Below are 24,098 nucleotides of genomic sequence, written 5' to 3'. Positions count from 1 at the left end.
TGGTGACGCCTTTATTAGAAGAGGACTGTTCCTTTATTAGCGGCTCTTTCACTCATCAGGAGTTACAACTATCAATCGATCCCTTACCGCTCATAAAAATGCCTGGTTGTGACGGGATTTCGAGTGAATTTTTAAAACATTTAAATCCATTCAAATTCCTATTCTTCAGCAGGTCATAATGATGGATTTCAATTTGGAGGCTCTTCCGCAGTCTTTTACAAGGAGTCACACAGTCGTAATTCCTAAAAGTACTGGTAAATAAAAACTACGGTCAGTATAGGATTACAGGCCCATCATGATGGCAAATGTGAATTGCAAAATTTATGCTAAAGCTTTGAAAAATGGCCTAAAATTCGCAATGTCGTATCAGTGGTCTTCACCGGACATGAGGTTTGAGAGGCCGTTCAATTCAAAGTAATTTACACACGCCGCTGCGGTGGCTCAGGGATTATGGCACTCGGCTGCTGACCGAAAAGATGGGGGTTCGATACCGGCCGCGGTTGCCGAATTTCAATGGAGGCGAAATCTTAGAGGCCCACGTACTGTGCGATGTCAGTGCACGTTAAAGAACCCCATGTGGTCGAAATTTTCGGAGCCCTTCACTTCGGCATACCTCATAGCCTGAGTCGCTTTGGGACATTACGCCGCAATAAACCAAACCAAAGTAATGTACACATTGCGCATACAATCCTCTAAACTTGCTCCAGCTCTCAAGATCAACTTGCTTTGCCTCAGATCGATCTCGCTAAGGCGTTCGACCCTTTTCGCAATTCATTCCTGTTTTCTCTTCTCGAACAGCAAATATTGGTGCACTTTACTTCAAGTGGAGAAAATTTGCTGCAGCAATTGTTTTACCCGCTTAATTTTTAATGGTCATTTGTGAAACCATGTGCCAATCCGCTATTCTATGAGGCAAGGCTGCCCGACATCCCCGCTGCGTTTTGCCCTATATCTGGAGCCGCTTTGTTTGACTGTTCTATGTAACGGTAGTATTCATATCTTCTCTGTTTTCGGCAGTGAAGTTAAAGTGCTTGAATGTGCTGATGATTTTCCTCTTTTCTACATTGACAAGCACTGCATTGACAAAGATGCATCGAGAATAGAACACTTTGGCATCGTCTCTGGCGCACAGATGAATCGCTCCAAAAGTTGTGGCTTGTGCTTCAGTTCATGGGCCTCAACATCACTCCGTTATGCCGGTAAAGAATGGTCTTGTGTTCCTCATAAATATCTCGGTGTTCCACGTCTTGCATTTAAATGAAGTGCACATTAATGCAGTGAGCGGGATCCGGCCACTGAGAGTTATGCTCAGAGCTTTGTCCCACATTGACTTTCAATTATTCTGCACACTACACTCTGTCTCTTAAGTAATTCTACATAATACTTTGTGGAGGTATTGGCTAGCACCATCCGATCACATCCAAGATCATCGAATTGGTCGTCGTAATGAGAGAAGCACAATGCGGACCGACGAAGCCCCTTCTACAGTGCATATTTCAATACCGACTGCCGCCATGGCACAACCCCGCTACCCGGACGCCATATTGTGCATTGACGACATCGACAACTGGCTTGCCATGTATGAGCGCATGATCAAACACAACCGCTGGAATGGGGCTCTACGGTCATACTAGATTAAGTTATTTTATAGTTGGTTAGCACCGCTCGCGTCTCCTTCAAAACTCATGAGGACGACTTGACCTGCTGGCGCATCATTGAGCAGAAGCTCCAAGACTCGCCTGAACAAACAATTGAATGCAAGCTCGCTACTGAAGCTGGTCTAGCCTCGTGAACCTAGTCTTCCGCATAGTCCTTGCTATCTTACACCCAGCATGCCCTAGCTTTGTGCCACAATGCGGACGCCGCCCTGAGGTAGACCCATAAAGTGGGCCATGTCCTGGAGGGGATTGCCTCATGGCCAACTTTCCCTGAAAAAAATTTCGACAGTGTGAAAATTGTAAGATACCCTTATCGAAATATCGAAGGTAATGGTCCATTCTCCTGATATGTATCGAAGTCTTCCTTTTAAAGTTTTTTCACCAACTGCGTAGAACAGTTAAGATTGCGATAGAAAACCAGTGGGCAGCTCCTTTGACGATGGGAACAACTTTCATAGAAAAAAAAATGCACAATTGGCGCCGGGTGATCTGCGGATATATTGATCGTTAGAGTGAAAACTTGTAATATATAGAAAAATTGCGTTCGTGAACGGTTTCGCGCTTAAAAGTGATTTTGTCCAAAATTTTTGGATATGGCGACGCTTACACTTTCTGAAGTGAATGAATTCAAAGTCAAATCAGTCGTTGTTTTCAAACCTGCACGAAACTCTATCAAAAATATTTGGACCGATGCCGTGCGGCTAGGGAAATGGTTCTGCGCAAAATAAACTAAAATACACAAGACAGCCGTAATGAGCAACAAAAATTAAAGTAAAAAGTAATAAAACAAAACAAACAAGCAGGAATAAAAAAGGGAGCGCCTCCAAGTGAAGGAACGCAGTGCGCCGCGTCTACAGGTCACGCGTGGCTACCGGCCGCCGCTGCACGACGACTGAAAGCGTCTTCAAAAGCGGTGCGCCGCGTCTACAGGTCACGCGTGGCTACCGGCCGCCGCTGCACGACGACTGAAAGCGTCTTCAAAAGCGGTGCGCCGCGTCTGCAGGTCACGCGCGGCTGCCGGCCGCCGCTGCGCGACGACTCAAAACGTCTTCAGTATTTTTTTTATATTTTGTTTTTGATGTTGTTGCGACTGAGAGAAAGAAAACATAATCTACAGCTGGTATGACGTTACACCGGCAGTAGCGCCACAGGTGCGCGGCGCGGCAAACACACACCGTAACTGCAGCCGGGCTCTCTGAAGGAGCGAGTTGGTCGCCCATAATCTACAGCCGGTATGACGTGACAGCGGCAGTAGCGCCACAGGTGCGCGGCACGGCGTAACTGCAGCCGTGCTATCGGAAGGAGCGAGTTGGTCGCCCATACGCACTCTGCTAAAGGTCAAACGTAACTACGGCCGGGTCACGCGAAGGCTTGAAAGTGCGAGTAGTATTGTTTTCGCAATAAAATGACCTGGAACGAAACACGCACCTGAAGCAACACTTCATAGCAAAGCAAACGTAACGGTCAACAATGCGCTCCAGGTGTGCCGACAGTTCGAGCAAGCCAAACAGCGCCACATTGCGCATCACTCGGCCGCCCTCCGAACACGACGGCTAGCTGGCTGTGCGACTACCTGCCCACCTGCCCGCGGCAGGTGTGCTATCCATCGAATTTTACCGGGACAGTAAACAAAGAAAGGGAAGCTATGACATCCCTTCACTTTTCCCCTCATTCGCAACTCCCCCCCCCCCCAAAAAAAAAAATATTTTCTTGACCTCAGCTGTCGATCCCCATGAGTTCCCGAAATGGTATTACTCTTTTTAGTGTTGAATGCGGCATGCGGAAGCACGATGACAGCGATGACGCGTGATGCCTGTAGCCTGTAGGCCTGATAGTTTTTCGAAATTTGCGAAAGTTAGTGCGCAGCACATATACTTGCTTTTCATAGGCATTTCTCATGTCAATAAGATGTAAAAAAAAATTGAAAATTTCTGAGCTCAGCGCCGACTTCGCAGAGTCAACCGGTCTCGAATTTTCCATATCGCACAAACAAATACTGCTCAGGCATAACTGCTCGTTTTTCTATATCCACGTGCAGAGTGTGGAATTAGAGTAAACAAAATCTACGCAATTGCTGTGCATTCGTATCCATCCGTGCGCCTATTTTCTGTTAAGTTAGGCCGTGATTTGCATACGTAGGTGTTGCGCGGCCATCAAATAGTCGAAGCCCGCGTAGTTGTAGTGTCTTCCTGTCCGTTCCTGTTGGTTTCCTGCGCGCTATGATGAAGTCAAGCTTGTAACCCTAATTAGGCCAGCGCAATATGAACGGATTATTTTCAAGTTGAAAACCACCTCTTTGTCTTTATCTGTTGGAGCAAGCCCAAAGGCGCCGTTAGAGCTTCATAATATACACTTAGAACCAAGGCTATTTGCGTTTGATCAGACGGAAAAGAAGGCACGAGGGGTAAAGGATACGTCTACTTTGTTTATAAAAATGGTATAACACTGGGTAACCACGACACTAAACAGAACAAAACTTGTAGGCTCAATAAAGAACGGGCGTCCATCGCGATTAATCCGTTCAGCAGTGCTAATAGATAAAGAAGATTCCATTGTACACTTTCTTTCGTCTCGTCTATGTTCTCTATCTCTAGCAGGTGCTGCTCGAAATTCCAGCTGCATCGAAGAACCAACTGTGGAAAACTGCACTACTGTTAGGCTTCTGTGGCGATTTATGCAAATAAGGAATAAGTGCGAGGCTGGATTTGTCTGCACAGATCACAAGAACGCATTTGAAACGGAAGAAAACTGCAATGTGACTTGTCCTCCTGGTGAGTTAGTCCTCACAACTAACTTTTTTTTTACTTCAAATCGTTCTGTACTTATTCACATGCCCATATGCGAAAATACATGCGCTTTCGAAAGCATACAGCAAAGCAACCCCTTAAGCAGCCGTAACAAGTCTAAAAAGCCAAATTTTCCCGAGCCACAGCGCCAAGGGTACTCGCGTTTTCTAAATTCCAACAACTATTACTAACGACCGACTGCAAATCTCAATTTGCGACTAGTCGCTTAACTCTACTAGTTAAAATGTTAATTATTATTCACCGGTTTTCTTGTCTCCACCAACGCTGGTAAAACTATGCGGGAAAAGGCATTTTTTAACCCCAAAAAGCTATCTTTGAAAACTTTTCGAGAGAGAGAGGGATAGCTTTTATTTTTCAGCTCAAGTCCGAGCCTTCTTAGCTGCCCATTTGGTGGGCGTTATTTATCGGCGGTGGCGGAGTAGGGCCACGTGTCCCTTGGATGTGTCGGATGTGGGCGGCGAGGAGCGGCCCGAGGGTGTGCTGCAGAGGGGTTGGTGGAGCGGTCCTTCGTGCCCACGTGAGGTGAAAGGAGGGAGGCAAGGTATGCGAGGAAGGTACGGTGGGAGAGTTAGTGGCGCGGGGGCATAACCAATATGTATGAATGTTTGAGGGATGTTCTCCGCACACGAGACAGGCGGGTTTTCCCCGCTCATGAGGGGTATAGTGGGAATACAGTTCGCAGAGAAGGGCGTTAGTCTGTGCCTGTCGAATTAGAGTGGCATCGGCACGGCAAAGGAAATGGGAGGGTGACGGAAGGATGACGGAAGGTCGCATGTCCCGCAAATTGCGAAGGTGTTCGCGGCAGTCCTGTCGGTGTGTAGCGCGGTCTGCCTTGAGATTATAATGGGCTGGCCAGGTAGTCGGAGGGCCCGGTGGTATTTTTTCTCGGGCCAGAGCATGAGCAAGCTCATTCTTCGGTATACCTAGATGACCAGGAATCCATTCAAGGCGGACATGGAGCGTAGGGTGGGCTGTTAGGTATTGCAGCAAAGTGTCTAGGATATGGGAAGGTTGGTTGGTTTATGGGGTTTAACGTCCCAAAGCGACTAAGGCTATGAGAGACGCCGTAGTGGAGGGCTCCGGAAATTTCGACCACCTGGGGTTCTTTTACGTGCACTGACATCGCACAGTACACGGGCCTCTAGAATTTCTCCTCCAAAGAAATTCAGCCGCCGCGGCCGGGATCGAACCCGCGTCTTTCGGGCCAGCAGCCGAGCGCCGTAACCACTCAGCCACTGCGGCGGGGTGATATGGGAAGGGAGTTTTTGAGATTCGATTGAGCGTATGGCAGCCTGAGAGTCTGCACATATGGTGATGGTGGAGGAAAGGTAGTTGTCAAGCGTAATCGCCTCTGCTATGGCAAGAGTGTCTGCTCCGGTTGAGGAGGGCACTCCTGTGTGGAGATCTGTGGAGGTGCTTCGAGGGCCGACTACTGCAGTAACTACTTGGTGCTCGAGGGTATGGGCATCGGTATAGAAAGTGTCGTGGCCCAGTGCGGGTAAATGTTGCGCCAGTGCTTCACGCCGCCCGGGATTTATCGTTGGAGACATGTGGCGTGGAATTGGTTTTACAGTAAGACGCAGGAGGTTTTTCCACGAGGGAGCAGATGGCTGAAGCGGGGGGGGGGGGGGGGGGGGGACTTTTTGAAGTGTTCGCTGAAACACGCAGTATAACTGCTATGTATTGCCTGCACTCACCTATGAGGTAGAAACATGGAGACTAAGAGAAGGGTTTTACTTAAGCCGAGGACAACGCACTGAGCCATGGAAAGGCAAATGATAGGTGTAACCGTACGGACAGGAAGGAGGAGGAGTAAGAGGAAAAGCAGGGAGATTAACTGGAAGAATAATGGGTTTGCTACCCTACACGGGGGGAAAGGGCTGAGCAGATAAAAAAAAGAAAGAGCAAGGGGGGTAGCAGAAAACTGAAGTCACTAAGAAAAGACACCGTTTCTAATAGTCACAGCTTATCATGCAGGCAAAAGACCGCAAGAAGCGGAGGAGTGCCTTCGAGGCCTTTACCGACAACGATCGCCGCGGCCAGTGGCTCAGAATCTTCATTTCCGTCAGTGGGCGTGGATCTAGACACTCCAGCGCATGACTGAGATACTGTCTTTCGGCGCTGTAGGTAGGGCAGCGACAAATAATGTGGGGGACAGTCTCCTCATACCCGCAGATGACACAGGCAGAGCATCAGCCATACCGATTAAAAAGGAGTAATGGTTGGTGAAGGCTACACAAGCCACAGGCGACACAGTAAAGTTTAATCACGTCGTGGTAGGCCGGACGGAAGCCCAAGCTTCAGATCAGAGTTCAATAATTTTAAACGTGAATTGAAAAATTCTACGCGGCAAGAGTGATGTTCCGGGCAAGTGCGCGAAGCCTGCCCGCTGCGTCTGATCTTGAAATGGGGATCGACACAAAATCGCCGTCGTGGTGAGCAGTTCGCGCGACCTCATCCGCGCGGTGATTGCCTGCTATGCCGCTATGCCTCTCGGTTGACTCTCACGTCACAGGAAGAGGGCACAGTAGGTCAGGCAGCAAACAGAGCTTCATAACTTCTTAGTCGAAATCAAGTGGAAGAAATGGGCTTGGGCACGGCATGTAATGCGAAGGCAAAATAACCAATAGTGACTAATGGTAACGACTGCATTGCAGTAGAAGGCAAGCGTACCAGCGGGCGGCACAAGTTATGTGAGTGGATGTGATTAAGAAGTTTGCAAGGACTGGGTGGCGGCAGCTGGCACAGGAAAGGGTTCTATGGAGAGATATGGGAGAGGCATTTACCCCTCAGTTTGTACAACAGTCAGGCTGATGGTGATGACAATGATGATGTTACGTAGAGGAGAGGACAGTCAGTTTAAAATCAAAGAAGCTGCCTGGCGTCCAAATCACAAATACTAATAAGGCCAACTTGTGCTCTCCCAGAAAAGGCTGGTGATAGGCTGTAGTTCAAGGTGCACTGGAAATTCGACGAGGATCATGATTACCGTTGCACTCGCTCACACTAAATTTGGTAATAACTGCGAATTTCGAGTTGAAAGTCTTCAAACACCGACAACAATGTGAAGCACCAGATACCAAGTTCTCGCGAAAGGGGAGTTTGCTAGTTATACCGGCACATTGAGCGCAGCAGACAAAGACTGACAAAGTTTCTTGGAGGAGATTGTAGGAGAACATAAAAAAGAGTCTTAAAAAACTGTGCATAATTCCTATGATAGGAATTCAGCGATCAGATTTTTTACAGGACACAGCTAATTGACGATTACGATACTCGTTAATCACAAGTTGAAATGCAGCTGCTTATTACATTTTCAATAAGCCCAAACAAACACATCAGGAACATAAACATGATTATATAGTTCACAGAAAACACTTTCACGAATGCTAGACTCATCTGTCTGTCATACTAACCAAATTCATTTAACGGCTCTCTCTGGCGCTGTACTTAGAAGCGATAAATGACTCCTTGTTGTTCGCAAACTGACGAAGCATTTGCATCAATCCCAGAGCAAATACTCCGCATTGGCAGCGCTCATTCCCGGATTCGAGCGGAGGCCCAGCAAATAACCTCCGAATCGCTCGGGCGGCCAGCTGCGCGGGCGCCCGAAGCCACAGCTGCGCGCTCGGCATGGACGTGTCACTGCGGGCGTTGTGTTTTGAAACGAAAATCTTCACTACGCGGGCCAGAGCCGATATTCGCGTGAGCGAACTGGTGAGTTATACGCATGCGCGAAACCGAGTGACGTCACGAGCCACGCATGTGGTCGCTCCTCGCCGCTGCCGCAGCCATCGCCGCCGCTGACTCCGTCGCCTGATCTTTTGGTGCAACCGCGCGCTACTGCGCAAGTGCGTCGCCTCCTCGCTGTCGCTACAACCGCGCGCTTCGCCTCCTCGCCCATCATTGGACCTTTCGTTGCAGCCACGTGTTGCCCGCATCACAGCCGGCAATCCTCTTCTCCGCATTCCTGCGGGCAGTTTTAATCGCGCCGATTTCCGTCTCCTCCTCCGTCTCCGTGCAGGCAGTGTGTGGACGGACATCAAACCAAGTATAACTGAAGCTTTTCGCTTGTATATCTAGGCTCAACCAGAGCTAAGCCACTGCCTAATTTTTTTGCTGGGATAGTGTGTTTAATAGTCTCTACCGACACAACATTTGTACTGGCGGTGGCTTCCTTCTTGCAAGTGCTTTTTTAATTTTTCTTAGCATCTAGGTTGTCCTCTTAAAAAACCTCCAGGCTTCTCTATAACGAAATTCCCTGATTGGTCTAGAGGGTCCTGCCGTCATCAGGAAAGCAAATTTTGAGAATGTGAGGTCCAAAAATTTCGAGCACCTTATTATTGTGGAGAAGAGATGACATAAGTTGTTATCGGGTCAGCTCGAATTGTATTTGTCGGAACCCGCTCAGTAAGCCGGGAGCGAGACAGCGCTTCGCCGCCATTCCGCTATGGAGCCTGAAAAAATCGAATCTGCTCGTGCTGGACAGGCGTGCTGGCCCGTGTCCTTGTATTATGCGGCTCGACCACTATGGCCCGCTTCAGAGCCCCCTTTCAGTGATGAAGCTATGCGTAAGGGATGAATGGCGAAAAGCTGATAGTGATGACGGGAACGACATGCGGCAAGGTCTGGCAATGTCGGGAGCTGATGAAGCTGCACATGTAGCGATGACGTCGGAATTAAGATGCGCAGGTTTTAGCCAATCTACACCGATGGTATTCTCCCTGCCGTTGATGAGGAGAAGTACTGAGCAGCACGGTGGAACACCTGGAACAGACCATCGTATGGCGCCGTAAGGGTGGACACACAGTGTCGTCTTCGGCGCTCGGCGCAGGTACCGCTGAAGGCCGGGGGGGGGGGAGGGGGGTACGTGGACCCGGCGAGAGTACTGTCATTAGCAAGAGGGGGGGGGGGGAGTGAGAACGACAGTGATCATACCGCTGCATAGACTGCAGGTGTTGTCGGAAACGCTCACAGGTGCGGGCGGCGAGTGCTCGAAGAATTCGCCAGGGACGCGAAAAGTAGTAACGAATCTCAACTCTTTGCACAGGCGGAAGAGTCATCGCGAATGCGGTGCGGAGGCAAAGCAACGCAAAGGGTAGGTTCTTAAAGGGTCAAGGGAAAATCGACACCATAAAAAAAGCTTTCAACTGCCGGCGAAACGTTCCATCACACTGTTGGAAATCGGTTGGTACGAGGTCGTCATGATGTCATCGACGCCGTGGAGGCGAGTTAGGTTGGCCAATAACATGAAGTCGAACAGACGAGCATGGTTTGTTGCAATGATAGAAGGGACACCGTAGCGCCTTATCACGGGAGTGATGAGTACTCTTCCGATCGACTCTGCCATTACGTCCATAAAGGCCATCGCGTCGGACCATCTGGTGAACCGGTCAGTGCAGGTGAGTAGGTAGCGGTGTTTCCCCCTGGAAGGAAGGACACCAACAATATCGACTTGCTTATAGCAGAAGCGGGCGTCCAGTGAGGGAAAGGTGCCAAGAGGAGTCCCAATGTGTCGATGTGCTTTGAACTTCTCAAAAGCGGAGCCACGCTCGCGACGAGCGGCGAACGTGGACGAGGATGCCTGACAAGACGTAACGAGATGTAACGAAGAGTTGGGTGGCGCGAATTCCAGGATGTGCCAAAGAATGAAGGGCATGAAAGACAGTTCGGCAGTACCACAGAGGCACACAGGAGCGGGTTTAAGTGGTCGACGTATTACAAACGAGCGGAACGGCGCAAGTCGTTATCCATCACAATAGATGTCTGGTTAGTATAGTGTCTGGTTAGTATAGATATGAAAGGTGTGTCCTTCCACCAAAATCCACCAAGTCCTACACTGTTTGACGTGCTTGTTCGCCTCCCTTGACGACATCCTCGTCTTCAGTCCCACTTCCGAGGCCCACAAGCTCTATTTCTGCCGCTTTGGCCTTGTGGTAGGCGCTCCCAAAGCAAGTTCGGTGTCGCAAAGCTGGATTTTCTCGGTCATCGCGTCAACGCACAAAGCACTGGCTCGCTACCAGCCCGTGCTACAGCCGTCAGTTAGTTTCCTCGGCTCGCCACCACCCGAAAATTTCGCGAATTTCTTCTCCTCATCAACTATTCTCGGCGCTTCATTCCTCGCTGCACCTCTATCCTGTAGCCACTCCACGACTTCCTCTCGGGCCACAGCAAGCCGACCGCTCTTGTCGCTTGGACTGATACCGCTGACCTGCACGAAGGAGCATAAAGTGTCATAGAAACCACACAACTAGTTTCCACAATTCATTCCTTTTCCTCTGTTCTCGATAGTTCCGGTCAGATTGACGTTATATTCCTGGACTTCAGCAAGGCATTCGATGAAGTCACTCACTCCGGTCTGCTATTCAAACTTGACGAGCTGGGTTTGCCACGAACTGTAGTGGACTGGGCATCGTCATATCTTGATAAGCGCCAGCAATTCGTTGATTTCGAAGGGCACCATCCCGACGTCCTCTCTGTAAATTCTGGTGTCCCGCAGGGCAGCGTCCTAGGCCCTCTTCTTTCCTTAATTTATGTAAACGACTTAATCTCCGTCATACATGAAAGCGTCAGTATTCGATTATTTGCGGATGACTGCTTGCTCTTCAAGGCTGTTAAAAATAGTAATGATAAGGCTGTGCTTAATGAAAGTCTTAATGTTGTTTCCAATTGGTGTGATCGCTGGGATATGAAACTAAATCTCGATAAAACTGTTTTCATGCGTATCAGAAACAAAAAGTCTCCTCTTGCTCACCAGTACACTATCAAGCAGAACCCCATAGCTCAAAATGACTGTTTTAAATATTTGGGCGTAAAGATTACAAAACATTTAAGCTGGTACGCTCATGTTGACAATACCTGCGCCTCGGCGCGCCACAATCTCGGCCAGTTAAGACACAGACTCAAATACTGCCCTTCCTATGTAAAGCTTCTGGCCTACAACACACTGATCAAATCTAGATTACAGTATGCATGCGAGGTTTGGGAACCTTTCAGTAAAAAAATGGCTCAGGCTTAACTTGGTTAACCCTGGTCAGATGCGAAGCATATTGATGGCTAGGCTTGGTAATACATGTCCTTCGCCGCGCGTTCGAAATGCGCGGGAATGCCGCTCGAGGACATTCCGGTGTCTGTGCGATGGCATCGTTCTCCCTCTCCCAGCGCGTGACGGCGATCTGTCGTGACGTCATGTGTCTTGTGGTATGTCACGTGGTGTGACGTCACTGTACCACGTGGTCTGCACGGCGTGCAACCACAGCGACGGCGCGAGGTAGACCCCCATGTTCTCTGTCGGGACGTCATGTGTCACGTGGTGTGACGTCACTGTACCACGTGGTGTGCACGGCGTGTAACCACGGCGAAGGGCTGTAGTGTACCTCCGTCTTCCTCTGTCGTGACGTCATGTGTCACGTGGTATGTCACGTGGTGTGACGTCACTGTACCACGTGGTGTGCACGGCGCGTAACCACGGCGAAGGGCTGTAGTGTACCTCCGTCTTCCTCTGTCGTGACGTCATGTGTCACGTGGTATCTCACGTGGTGTGACGTCACTGTACCACGCGGTGTGCACGGCGCGTAACCACGGCGAAGGGCTGTAGTGTACCTCTAGTAATATGCTTCGCATAAAAAGGCATTAGCAAACTTGAACGGATTCAAAGATCAGCACTTCGCTTCATATACAACCGGTACCGTCGACATGACTCCCCATCTGAATTAATGAGAATCAACAACATCAAACCCTTAGAATACTGGAGAAAGCTAGAAAGAATAAAATTCCTATTTAAACTCTACCATTCTCAGTTCCGTCCTGACCCTTCATTGTATATGAAACCGTCAACAACTAGAGCAACAAGGCATTACCATCCACATAAATTATTATGTCCTTTGTTTGCCCGCACCAATAACTTTAAATATTCCCTCTTTCCTCGAACTATAGCAGAATAGAACAACCTAACCCCTCCTGTGTTTTCATCTGAAGATGTGCTCTCCGCCGTTTAACAAGTACTTGATCGTTAACCATTATCTGTTGTTTGTTGCGACTTGTTTTATTTTCATTCTCCGTATTTACTACATCGCTTCTACGGAATTCTGCTGTTGGCGTCGTCTTCTGCAAGTCGTCGGAGTTCTCTGTGTGTTTATCACACTCCTGCTTGGACCTTAACGGCCTGCAGTATTGTATAAATAAATAAAACAAATAAAAAATCCGCACCGAATGCACAGCGAAAGGTACGGCGGAGCCCGATGTCAAGAATCAACCACTTGTAACCTTATGACCGTATGGTCGATCTGTTTACTGCGGTTAGAAAAGGCGATTCTGAAGGACAGCGTCGATCGGCCAACGTAGGAGGAAGGACATAGATCTCGGCGACGGTGTCAATACGGTAGCTGAATTTGGAAACATGATCGGTGACTTGGCAGCTGGATCTTGAACCAAGAACAACGGTCGCCTTCAATGTTCGGCTCCACCGTTTCCCGCGTAGGCGCTGGGCTGGCGGCATTGGCGTGCGCGATATCTCTAGCCGCGGCGGTACCAACAGAGCATACCGGGGGACGGAGCAAGGTTGCCAGGAGCACTGTGGATGGTGAAGCGGGAATGAGAAGAGGAACGCGGCCGGCGAGTCTTAAGGGCGCTAATAACAGCTGTAAGCAGCGCTGCTTGCCGGCTCGTTAGCAGCGATGAGAAGTGCATATCAATCGCCAGCAGCTGCGCTGAGGAACTGAGGGGCTGGAAGGCGATGAATTGCGATGAATCTGCGAAGGAACGCGGTGGCGATAGAACAAGGCCTCCATGGTCTGGAGGCAATGCTCCGAGTGATGTCCAGAATTCGGGGAGCTTGAGGGCGGAGACCGCGGGTTCACGAGGTGGTGGCGTAAGGGGCGATGGAGGCGGTACATGCGCGGAAAAATCCATGCCTGAGGCTTAAAGAAAGGAAGGCAGGCCGGCGAAGGGAGGCGAAGGCAGCCGGTGTCTCGAGCTCCGCGCGGTGGTAGGCCTAGCGAAGCGGCTGAGGCAAAGGCAGTGCAGGAGCAGATAGCGAAGAAACGAAGTCCAGAAACACCAAGTATGGAGAACAACCGACACAAATTGATGTCAGCTGTACACAAAACATTTCTCGAGAGCCGCTCTGTCAGACGGGTGCGGGAGGGCGCGCCGCCGTCATTCAGCTCTGCAGCGACGAAAAACGAATCTTCTCGTGCTTGCCCGGCGTTCTGGGACCTCTCTTCGGCGGGCGTGCCGCTATGGCAAGCTATATTATCATATGTTATTATACTATCCGCATTCACTCTTCTACCTTAATCCAGGCGTCCATACCTACAATATAATATAAAACACTACTAATACCCTCCAATTCCTATAGCCGGACTAAAGTGAGCTAGAAGGGGGTAGTGGGCTCACTCCTCAGCCGGCGCCATGCATTGCGGTGACGCCGTCTATGTCAACAGATTCTACTTCTCCGCGCCACCGCGAGGCGGCACCACCGCCGCCTTCACTGTAGGAGCGTGCGTTGACGCGCGCTTGAGCCGCTGCCGCCGCTGCAGCCGCTGCTGTTTGCCTTCGCGTCTTGCGCGTTGCCATAATCAGTACTTCAGCCTATCTGACGCAGAAAGTTGGATACAAATACTGGATGGCGTCAAGAACCAGTCAGGACCCCCTTGAAAACCTATTTGGTATTATCCGGCAGTCATCAGGTAGCAGTGACGGCCCCACTCCCAACAGATAATGTCTTTCATTTAGTGGTCTTGTCAAGACAGTAAGCCAGGGGAACTGTGACCAGGGCGAGCTAGCCGCATTGCTAGATATACAGACTTGTGCTGACACGCTGTCACATCAAGAAAGCACAAATGCAGCTACGAGTGTAAATAGGTCAGCCAGTTACTGCACCGACATCTGCTGACCACAGCCAGCATACAGCTAGAAGTGATTCTAGACTGATATTTTACATTTCTAGTTGCTAGAAAATGTGTAGTGAAAACGAATTGCGAAGCCTGTACAAGCCTACTAACCATGGCACCGCAGGGAGGCTTTCAACTTGTTCGGCTTACAACTTTTCGCGACCATTTCCAAATTTCAGCCAACTTTCATAACATCTCAAAGAACAGCTATATTTTACTCGCGTCCGCACGGTACTCGAATATGCCTCAGTGTGCTGGGACCCGCACACACAAGAACTTATTGGAAAAAATACAAAACAGCTAGGGCAGTCCGCTTTTGTATTTGGATATTATTCCACGACACTATTTCAGAAACCAGAAGGAATCTTCAGTGGAAACTCGAAGCAGAAATCTGTGATCGAAATTTTTACATAACATTTTCTATTCCAAGAGTGGTATAGACGGAACAAAATATTTGAAGCCGCCTTTCTATGTCTCGAAGCGAATTGGGACCACTACTTAAAGCTTTATGAACTTCCCTTAAGAGGTGGCGTACTCCGTTATTCGTTTTTCTGCTAACAGTTCGCGAATGGAATGCTTTGCCGCCACATATTGTTAATGTTCTACCTAATGAAGCCTTTTTTTTCACGCGTTGAGTGCATGATTTCTTGTTTTTTGAATATGAAGTGCCCCCCTGCTGTAATGCCGAAAGGCGATGCAGGTACCAAATAAATAAATAAATAAATAAATAAATAAATAAATAAATAAATAAATAAATAAATAAATAAATAAATAAATGAGAGACTGCTGTATAACGTCAGGTCAGCTGTACAGCTACATGAACAAACTAGAAAATATGTTCACGTTTTTCCTGCAACGATCGAGCTGCATTCGGACAGCATCATGGATGTACTCAGAGTTGTAAAAGAAAGGCTCTCGCAAGAAAACGGGTGCCCACAACATGCCTCGCGTCCCTCGGCTAACGTTTTTATCTAACGACACGGTTGCATTTTTTTTGTGTGTGTTTGTGAAAGGAATGCTGGCGGATCAGGGAAGCGAGAAAAAGATAAACATTTAAAGTTGAGCCGCTGCTCATGAACCATACACGTCCTATAAATCGTGGTTTTCATGTGTTCAGAACTCCATGGTGCGGCCTCACTTCTTTCCTATTCAGTTTTCATGTCAATGTAAAAACTGCATATGCGCTAATAGCCATTTCATATTACAGTTATTTGAGATAAATTATCTACATTGGACAAGCGCTGCTGCAAGCTTTTAAGCTATGTTGAACACAACAACTTTAGGTAGCTCTGTTCCAGAAACGGTGTGAGCAGCAAATTCACGAGCCAAAAGAAATGCGCGCAACGAAACGGCGCTGACAACTACAGCTGTAGTGAAAGAAATACCAAGAACATATGCTAGTCCTTGCACGCTTCGTATACTTGAAGCCGTGAGTAATAATCCTCAGAAAGCGGGGCTATTGGGCGCCGCAATCATTTTCATACAGGTGTGTATTCGTGTTTCTGATCTGCGTTGCGGCAGGTTCGCCGGAGAGGAGCCAGAAATGCGTTTGCGGTTCGAACGCGGTAACCTGTTAGTTCATCGTGTGCTACCGGCAGCAGCATTATTTATTATTATATTCGACGTCTGTCTACCTGCTCCATGCAAGTCTAACAAATGTGACTGAAGGCAGCGAGTTTTTCCAAGCCAGACTGCCGCGAGAAAGCTGCTCAACCAGCACAGCGCTACAGTGAAGTCGCCGGTGGCGCCACCCCGTGCGTGTAACATATACTGCGTCAGGGAAAGAGCCCCAGCGAGCCCACTACCCCCTTCTAGCTCACTTTAGCCGGACCCAATCCAATTGGACCCCCCTTAATTCATTTCCTGCGGCTGCTTGCTTCAAAAATTTGGGCGCTCATTTGAAATGTTTAGACGTGGGCAACTTTCAAAATGCTGTTGCATTTTCTTCTGTAAGAATGTAGTAAGAAGCACCCCGCTGGCCCAATGGTCTTCATTTGTGTTGCAATAAGTTAAACTGACATATGCCCAATCGGAGCAGCAATCTCTCTCTCAACACTCTTTCCTGTCTCTTCCTGCTCTCTCTTAACATCGCCACAGTCACTGACCCTCAACGAGGGGAAAACTACATTGAAACACAAGCCCGGATACCACACAGGGGACTAAAGATGTGTCCATCAGCTCTTTGAATTGCACTTCACTACTCCCAACGTCTCATTTCTGCACCTGCGTGCAATCGGGGAAAAGGCGTTGCGCCGTCGCGAAAATGTTCGCAGGTAAGGTCGCAAATTCGTTGAAAGATCCTGTCTGATCCGAATTAGAGGCGGAACAATTTTACGCTGAGTGATTGCAGGTGAACCGCTGTGTGTTGGGCCACACTGTCACCGTCTTCAATTGCGCACCGCGTTACAATATAGGGCAAGGTTTGACATTGACGCATCGACGGTTTTAAATACGCAACAGGTGTGGTTTCCACGACGCTGCCAGGCGCAGCCTATGACCATTATCGGCCATACCGCCGACAGTAATCTCCCATACACAGGATAGAATCGCATTACTTCGGTTGTATAATTGACAGTGGGCTCAGTGAGTAGAAAAAAGGGTAGCATGGTGTAATTCTGTTGCGAGGTTGCGATGAAGTCCATACAAAGAAAGCTTTTTTTTTATTCGAAGTAGATTTCCCTAAACTTGTTGGTACCCAGAGTAGACGTTTCCTTACCAGCCGCTTGCTGGCGCCCCCTACGTTAGGGAGCCTGAATGGCGTTGTTGAGGCACGGCTGGGAAGGGAGAGGGGACAGAGTGTGGGAGTGCGTGCGCATCAGGGGGGTAAAGCTGAGCCAGCAAAGCGGTCCACGCATGTAAGTCGCCATCTTGGACGCCATCTTACAGCACATTAATGTGGCCAGCACAGTTTTTTCTCGCGAAGTCAAGGATGGGTGAAGTTTGAACTTGAATTCGGAAAACTGCGGCAGAGAAAATAATTTTATGTCACTCATACGCGTATTTTCAATGTTTTAAATACGTTTTGTAATCTTTAGCATACTGATTGTGGTCATTTCTTTTAATATCGGACGATTGTGAACATGTTCACGAGTAAACTGAGAAAACGCTCTCGGAGTTTCGGTTTTAAACTTCTGCTTCCGAATCTGATTTCAAGTTGCCTAAGCTATGGGATCAAGGCACTTAATGCAAGGAGCTGCATACGACAAGGAGTCACTCGCGCTCTCGTGCACCGCGATGCCAGCTTCGTGCGTTGATGCATATCAAAAGCTCCAAAAGAATCGGCCATTTCGCATCATTTTGTGAGTAAACGTGGGAAGTGGTGCATATGCACAGTTCGCGACAACTGTGTACTGCAAAGGGTGTGAACGAAAATCTCCCATTCTCGGAATTTCTCTTTAAAAGCCGATGACACGAAGCGAATCAACCTTGCTGCCGTTTACTTTTTCACGGTATTCGGCTTTCTTAACGCCATTGCCTCAATCTGCTTGACAGAGTACACATTGGTGCTACTTATTAAGTATGTAGGTGCTCTTGCTTAAATGCATTTTATTACGTTTTTCAGCAATAATGCATGCGGTAATTAAAGGTAACACTGTTGAAATGAACGGCCCCGCAACGACAACGGCACAAGAAGGAGGACAACACATACGCACTCTACCAACTGTTTATTAGACGGAAAAGAGGCACACTAATGAATCTCAGCTCAAGCATGTGACACAGCTCTTTATCGCTCCGAACAGAGCCAGTGACAGGAAATCGGCATGAAAACAAGACAGCATACGTGTAATCGCAGGACACTTTTGTATCCCGTGCATATAAAGCCCTAGCGGCACTAGCTTCTCATAAATAGGTTTTTAAACCAAACATAGGAATAAAAAAAATCTCAGCGAAAAAGTAGTGTCATACATTAGAAGCAAAAGCACAAAACACAAAAGCACCACAACAACCAACCAAGCACCCACAATTTAGTGTGCACAATGTTACACATCGAACGAAAGTTTCTCGAGCGGTACATGCTGTTTCATATATTTCTGCCTCCACCTTGTTTCAGTCGTTCATGATGAAGCTCTGGGCGTTGCTGCGTACGAAAAAAACCCATTATGAGCTCGTCCCGCGCGAGTAAAGACACGGCGCAGTCTTGCTCGGCGAAGGCAAAGGATAAAAAACAATGCGAGAGGCCCGCGCTAATTTAACAAACCTTCGACATTTAATATAACAAACGCTGAACATTCAAAAGAGACCAGGCAGAGCAGTTGCTCCATTTACTTTGGGCATACGTTTCCTTTGCGAATTGTGTTCGTCCTTTTGGGGCCAAAGAAAATTTCCGACGTGTATTTGCACTCGGCAACAGAGGACATGCAAAATCCCGCGCGCTCTACGGATGAAATACACTCCAAGCGCGTCACAATCGCGGTACTTGCCTTCAAATAACAATTCAGTACACACAAGCCACCTACATGAAACTGCAGTCGGTTCTCTACTGTTCCGTCCTACGTTGTTGCTGCTCTTTCTAAAAAATTCACTTAATTCAATTAAAGCTTCGACTCCCGGTCCAATGCATATTCAGTGCCAGATTTTCCAAAATTTAGGCATAGTTGCTACATCACCGCTAATGAATATTCTGCGTATTAGTTATATGAGTCATTATGGTAGCTATTATGGCAGATCATGAGTGATAGTTTAGAAATATCCCTCAAGAGAAAAGTATACAACAGCTGTATCTTGCCTTTACTCACCTATGGGGCAGAAACATGGAAGCTAACGCAAATGGTTCGGCTTAATCCAAGGATTAATCCAAGGACAATGTAGGGAGCAATGGAAAGAAAATGATAGGTTATAACGTCACAGACCGGAAGCGGGCAGAGTGTGTGAAGAAACAAACGCGGGTTAATGACATGCTATTCAAAATCTAGTGGAAGAAATGGGTTTTTCCAGGGCACGTTATAAGAAATCAAGATAACTACTGGCCATAAAGGGTAACGGAGTGGCTTCTAAAAGACAGCAAGCGTAGCAAGGGGCTGCAGAAAGTTAGGTAGAATGATGAGTTTAGAATTTAGTGCGGATATGGTGTCGCTGTTGGCAAAGGACCGGTTTATATGGAAAGACATGGGAGAGGCCTTTGCCTTGCTGTGGTCGTAGTCAGGCTGGTAAAGATGAGTCATTGTGGTTCTTTGAGAAGTCAATTCTTTTTCGTTATAATGAGACAGCAGAATCTGAAGTTGTACCGAGACCAAAATAGGCATTGGTTACCAGCCCACCTCTTATTAAACTTTGCGATACTTTCTGAGTTTCAGTTTATGTTTCGTCCCTTTTTCCTAGAGTCACTGCGCAATTTTCCTTTGGCCTTCCATGAGTGAGACCGCCACTGCCGCGTAGACCACAGTGGGAAAGTTTTTCGCAACGGAACTAAAAACCTGATACTCTAAACATGTCTAAAAAAATTCGGCGCATTAGAACCATTGAATGCTGCTCTAAGCACAATGCGTTATCTGCGCTCAGCAACTAGAATTGTATTTGTTATTTTGGTACTTGCACAGGTAGCTGTCCTATGTTTGCTTGTCATTTGTTCAATGAATCAACTTTTTTTGTTTTATACCTTCTTTTGTGTCTGGGTAACAACCTTGTGCAGTAACTTCTATTCAAATTCTTATAATTTTTTTTCGATCTGGTGTAACTCGTCGCCAGTTTTCTAAGGCACTGTTAAGTTTAGGTAAACTCACGAATGTTAGGTTTGGTTTGGTTTATGGGGTTTAACGTCCCAAAGCGACTAAGGCTATGAGAGACGCCGTAGTGGAGGGCTCCAGAAATTTCGACCACCTGGGGTTCTTTAACGTGCAGTGACATCGCACAGTACAATGTTAGGCCAGGTAGATGAGACTTTTACCGCTGCCTACATCGTTTCTTTGAACAGAAAAATAATTTTTCTTTTTATGCTTTTTTATTCATTTCAAAACTACTGCACGCATTACAGCAGACCTAAGAAGGAGGGGCGTAAATATGCACGCAGAAAGTCAGGAATCTGAAACCAAAGCAGTATAAAGTAACAAGGTAATCAAACAAATGCAGCTAAAACTATAAAATGCAATTTCAAAATACAAACCATATGGGCACAAATGAGAATACAACTATACAAGCTGTGAAAATAAAACATAAAGACACATAATTAGTGTCAGAATAACCCGTTAACAATCAATTGCAAGAAAAGAATCACGCTATTGAAAAAGTGTGATTGCAATTTGTTACAATCATCCATAGTCAGGGGCAGAAATGTGTGCTTAAAATCGTCAATTCTACAATAGGTCTGTAAAGTGTTAAAGATTGCGTATTACGATGTGATAATTGTCAATAGATTCATGGCGGGTGATAGCGAATTGATAGCAGCGGGGGTGGAAGCTAAACTGTACAGCAGCTCTAGCTAATAGTCTGCTTCCTGTAACTTGAAGGCTTGAAGGCGACATTTCGTATATTAAATGAAAATATCCCCGGTTGTGCTACTCCAGAAGGAAACGAACCTAAAGGAACTACAGACTGATTTGATTCCTCTCTCCATATATTCTGTGGCATAAGTATGCGCACTTCTTTCGTGTAGTACTATCAATGCTAAATAATCTGGGCATTCCTTTTCTGCAGTTGTGACTGATAAGCCTATGTCTGAAAAGCACAACTGCAAGTACTGGCTGAGTCATCAATACCTGTGTAACAAGACGTCAATGAAGATGTACTATGACAAGAATAACAAACTTCACAGAGTGCTGTGGTTCACGCACTGCAAAGAGGAGGAACGCAAGGTTTATTCTTATGATTCGACTGACCACAAATGCAAAGGTGAGGAATTGAAAAGCTGCATGAATGACTTTCTAACGTCGCTTAGGTAAAGGTTATTTTAGGCACGAAATTCCATCGTACTGAATTTTTCCCCGTAGTGCGTTTTGCTCCACAAGTCTGTAATTTAATCAATGCCTTAAAAAAAGTTTTTATGTGGCCCCTTCAGCGTTTAATTTATTTCAGCCTACTCGCATTGCAAAGAACAGTATACCTTCTGTAAAGAATCGCAAGCTGGCAAGTTTATATATTGCATACATTTATGAAGTACCAGAAGATATCCAGCAGGCTTTCACCGATTCATCTCCTAGTATACGCATTATTACAGCAAAAACAGAGAAATAAAAATTCTATATTTCCTGCTACCTTCCAAAAGAAGGCAGCAAGTTCTACGCGCTTTCCAGCAAAGTGAGATTATATGCCCTTGATTTGATTTGGGTATAACATAGAACATGTTTTTAGAGATGTTCATGTACCATGAACTATAACTACTTTCAATAAATTAATTAAGCTCATCTGCTTGCTTGCAACAGTTATTTTACTTTAAAAAAAGGTTAGACGTTACCCTGGTCACACAAAATGGAGTTCTCTAGAGTAACTTCGTTGCAAATAGCACCCCTAATCCAAAGTTCTGTATTGTATGTAAAATGATATACATGTGTTTGTGTGCATGTAAATGTCAGCGAAAGGAAAAAAATTCCGGGGGCACTTTGGCTGTCTAAAGTGCTGCAAGGCGGAAGCATTTCCTGGCGCATTGTTTTTTATTTACTTTTCATTTTTATATTTTTTTAAAATGTATTTATGCTCCTTTTCTTATTTTTATTGTTTGTTATTTTCCCTTCGCTTAATTTTCTAGTGCAAGAGAAACCACATGACGGAGAATGCACAATTTTCCATGCAATTTTTCCATTTGGAGTGTGGGACAGATAACATTAAGGTGCTGAACTGCGCAAGTCATTCGGAGTGTAGAAAAGCTATATTCAAAGCGGGAATGAACCAAGGAGTGTCTTTGACACTGAAATTGCTCAATGTTCTAGTGCAAGAGAATCCACATGTCGGACAATGCACAATTTTCCATGGAGCTTTTCTATTTGGAGTATGTGTCAATTAACCTTAAGGTGCTGAACTGAGCAAGGGATTCGGAGTGTAGAAAAGCTATATTCAATGTGGGGATGAATTCCGGACAGTATAGACACAGAAATCGCTGAAATGTTCTAGTGCAAAGGAAAGCACGTGTCGGACAATGCACAATTTTCCACGCAATTTTTCCCTCTGGATGGTGTGACAAATAACCTTAAGGTGCTGGAGTGGGCAAGGCATTCAGAGTGTAGGAGAGCTATATTCAATGCGGGGATGAACCAAGGAGTGTCTATGATATTCTAATCGCTTAAAGTTTCAGGCAAAGACAAAGCACGTGTCGGCAGTAATGCTACGGGCGAGCTCAGATAAGGTTTAGACGAACGATACACAGCGGTAGCTCCCCGTTGTGTTGCATTTGATGCCAGGCTATCAAAATCATGCACTTTTAAGGTATGGGCGATGCTGGAAGCCGCAGGGAACTGCGGCCCCACTGCGTGCTTCAAACCTGTCGATATATTAAGCGGGGGTATTAGTTTATGCTTTTCTCCCCTGGGTATCAGACAGGGTAAATAATTTATGGCTTGTGCAGCCTCGTAATTAATACCATCAACAGAGTCCCACTTTCGGCTTCTGAGGCGATGACGAGCTGCCTCGTGTAGGGCACAGGCACTCAACCCAGAGAGGTTGCCACTTTGACCCGCATACGGCTCGGCGAAACTCCACGGCGCCTTCAGTCAGAGCTACAAGCCTATGCGAGGTTCAAATAAGCCAGTAATTTATCACCAATAAAACTGCGCTTCGAAGCCAGTGTGAATACGGCGTAATGTACTGTGTGATGAAGCAAACATTCTCCTTCACAAAAAACAAAGCAATTTGTTCCTGAGGTGTGCATTGTGTTTGAATAGTGTGCTGTTGCAAAGTTTGCTTCGTATCTTTTGTTTTTTTCAGATTGGTCGAAGGGTTCCACGCCGATACCGAAATAAAACACAGCTACCTTCCTGCCATGAAAGATGTATTAGCCAGGATATTTCTTATTTCTGAGAGCAGTACACGCATACGGGCTTCTTCTGTCTTTCTTCATGTGGTTTGGTTTAATTTTGGGGTATAACGCTCCAAAGCGACTGAGGCTATGAGAGACGCCGAAGTGAAGGGCTCCGGAAATTTCGACCACCTGGAGTTCTTTAACGTGCACTGATATCGCACAGTACACGAGCCTCTTGTGAACTTCTTTATGTTGCTGTATTTTTTTTTTACCTTACAGAATTAAGCTGCAACCAGCCAGCAAAATTTTCCGGGTACACCAGAATATTTCCAGAGTACTGCTGAAAAACAGGCTTAAGCCGGCGTCGAAATTTTGTACTGACCGATTAATTTAACTGAATGGTTTCCTATTATGTTCTCATACAGCCTGAAAACGGCTGGTCTTGGCACTTATCCGTACTAACGGCCACCGCGGTGGCTCGGTGCTTGCTGCGCTCGGCTGCTAAACATGAAGACGCGGGTTAGATCCTGGCGGTAGCGTTCAAATTTCGGTGGAGGCGAAATATTAGAGGCCCATGTAGTGTACAATCTCAGTGCACGTTAAAGAACCCTGGGAGGTAGAAATTTCCGGAGGCTTTCAATGCCGCGGCGCTGATTGCCTGAGTCGCTTTTGGATGTTAAATCCTCATAAACCAAATTTATCCTTAATTTTCAACTATCACAAACGGGGAAGCTTCGCAAAATACGGCAACGTCATGTGAAGCGTTGGACACGCAAAACCCTAATAATAATGAAGAAAGGGCGAACGAAAAGCAAAAATAAAACACCAAATACTATTAATTCTGTTCCGCTGTACCTCA

General features: G+C 46.9%; 1 protein-coding gene across 1 annotated transcript in view; it reads left to right on the top strand.

The window, feature by feature from the left end:
* The window catches only part of LOC149328641 (uncharacterized), a 30,806-nt gene extending 7,015 nt beyond the window's left edge, over nt 1-23,791 (top strand). Inside the window, exons 2-4 of the mRNA XM_089559044.1 lie at nt 4,256-4,429; nt 20,986-21,180; nt 23,206-23,791. Coding sequence (XP_089415170.1) covers nt 4,256-4,429; nt 20,986-21,180; nt 23,206-23,240 — 404 coding nt within the window. The 3' untranslated portion in view covers nt 23,241-23,791. The remainder of the gene's footprint in view (nt 1-4,255; nt 4,430-20,985; nt 21,181-23,205) is intronic.
* Nucleotides 23,792-24,098: the final 307 nt, after the last annotated feature.

This window comes from Amblyomma mixtum, chromosome 9 (genome assembly GCF_055824585.1).
Source record: "Amblyomma mixtum isolate Tamu chromosome 9, ASM5582458v1, whole genome shotgun sequence".
Taxonomy (NCBI): Eukaryota; Metazoa; Arthropoda; class Arachnida; order Ixodida; family Ixodidae; genus Amblyomma; species Amblyomma mixtum.
The sequence above is the reverse complement of the archived record's forward strand: the minus strand, read 5'-3'. Positions and strand labels throughout refer to the sequence as shown.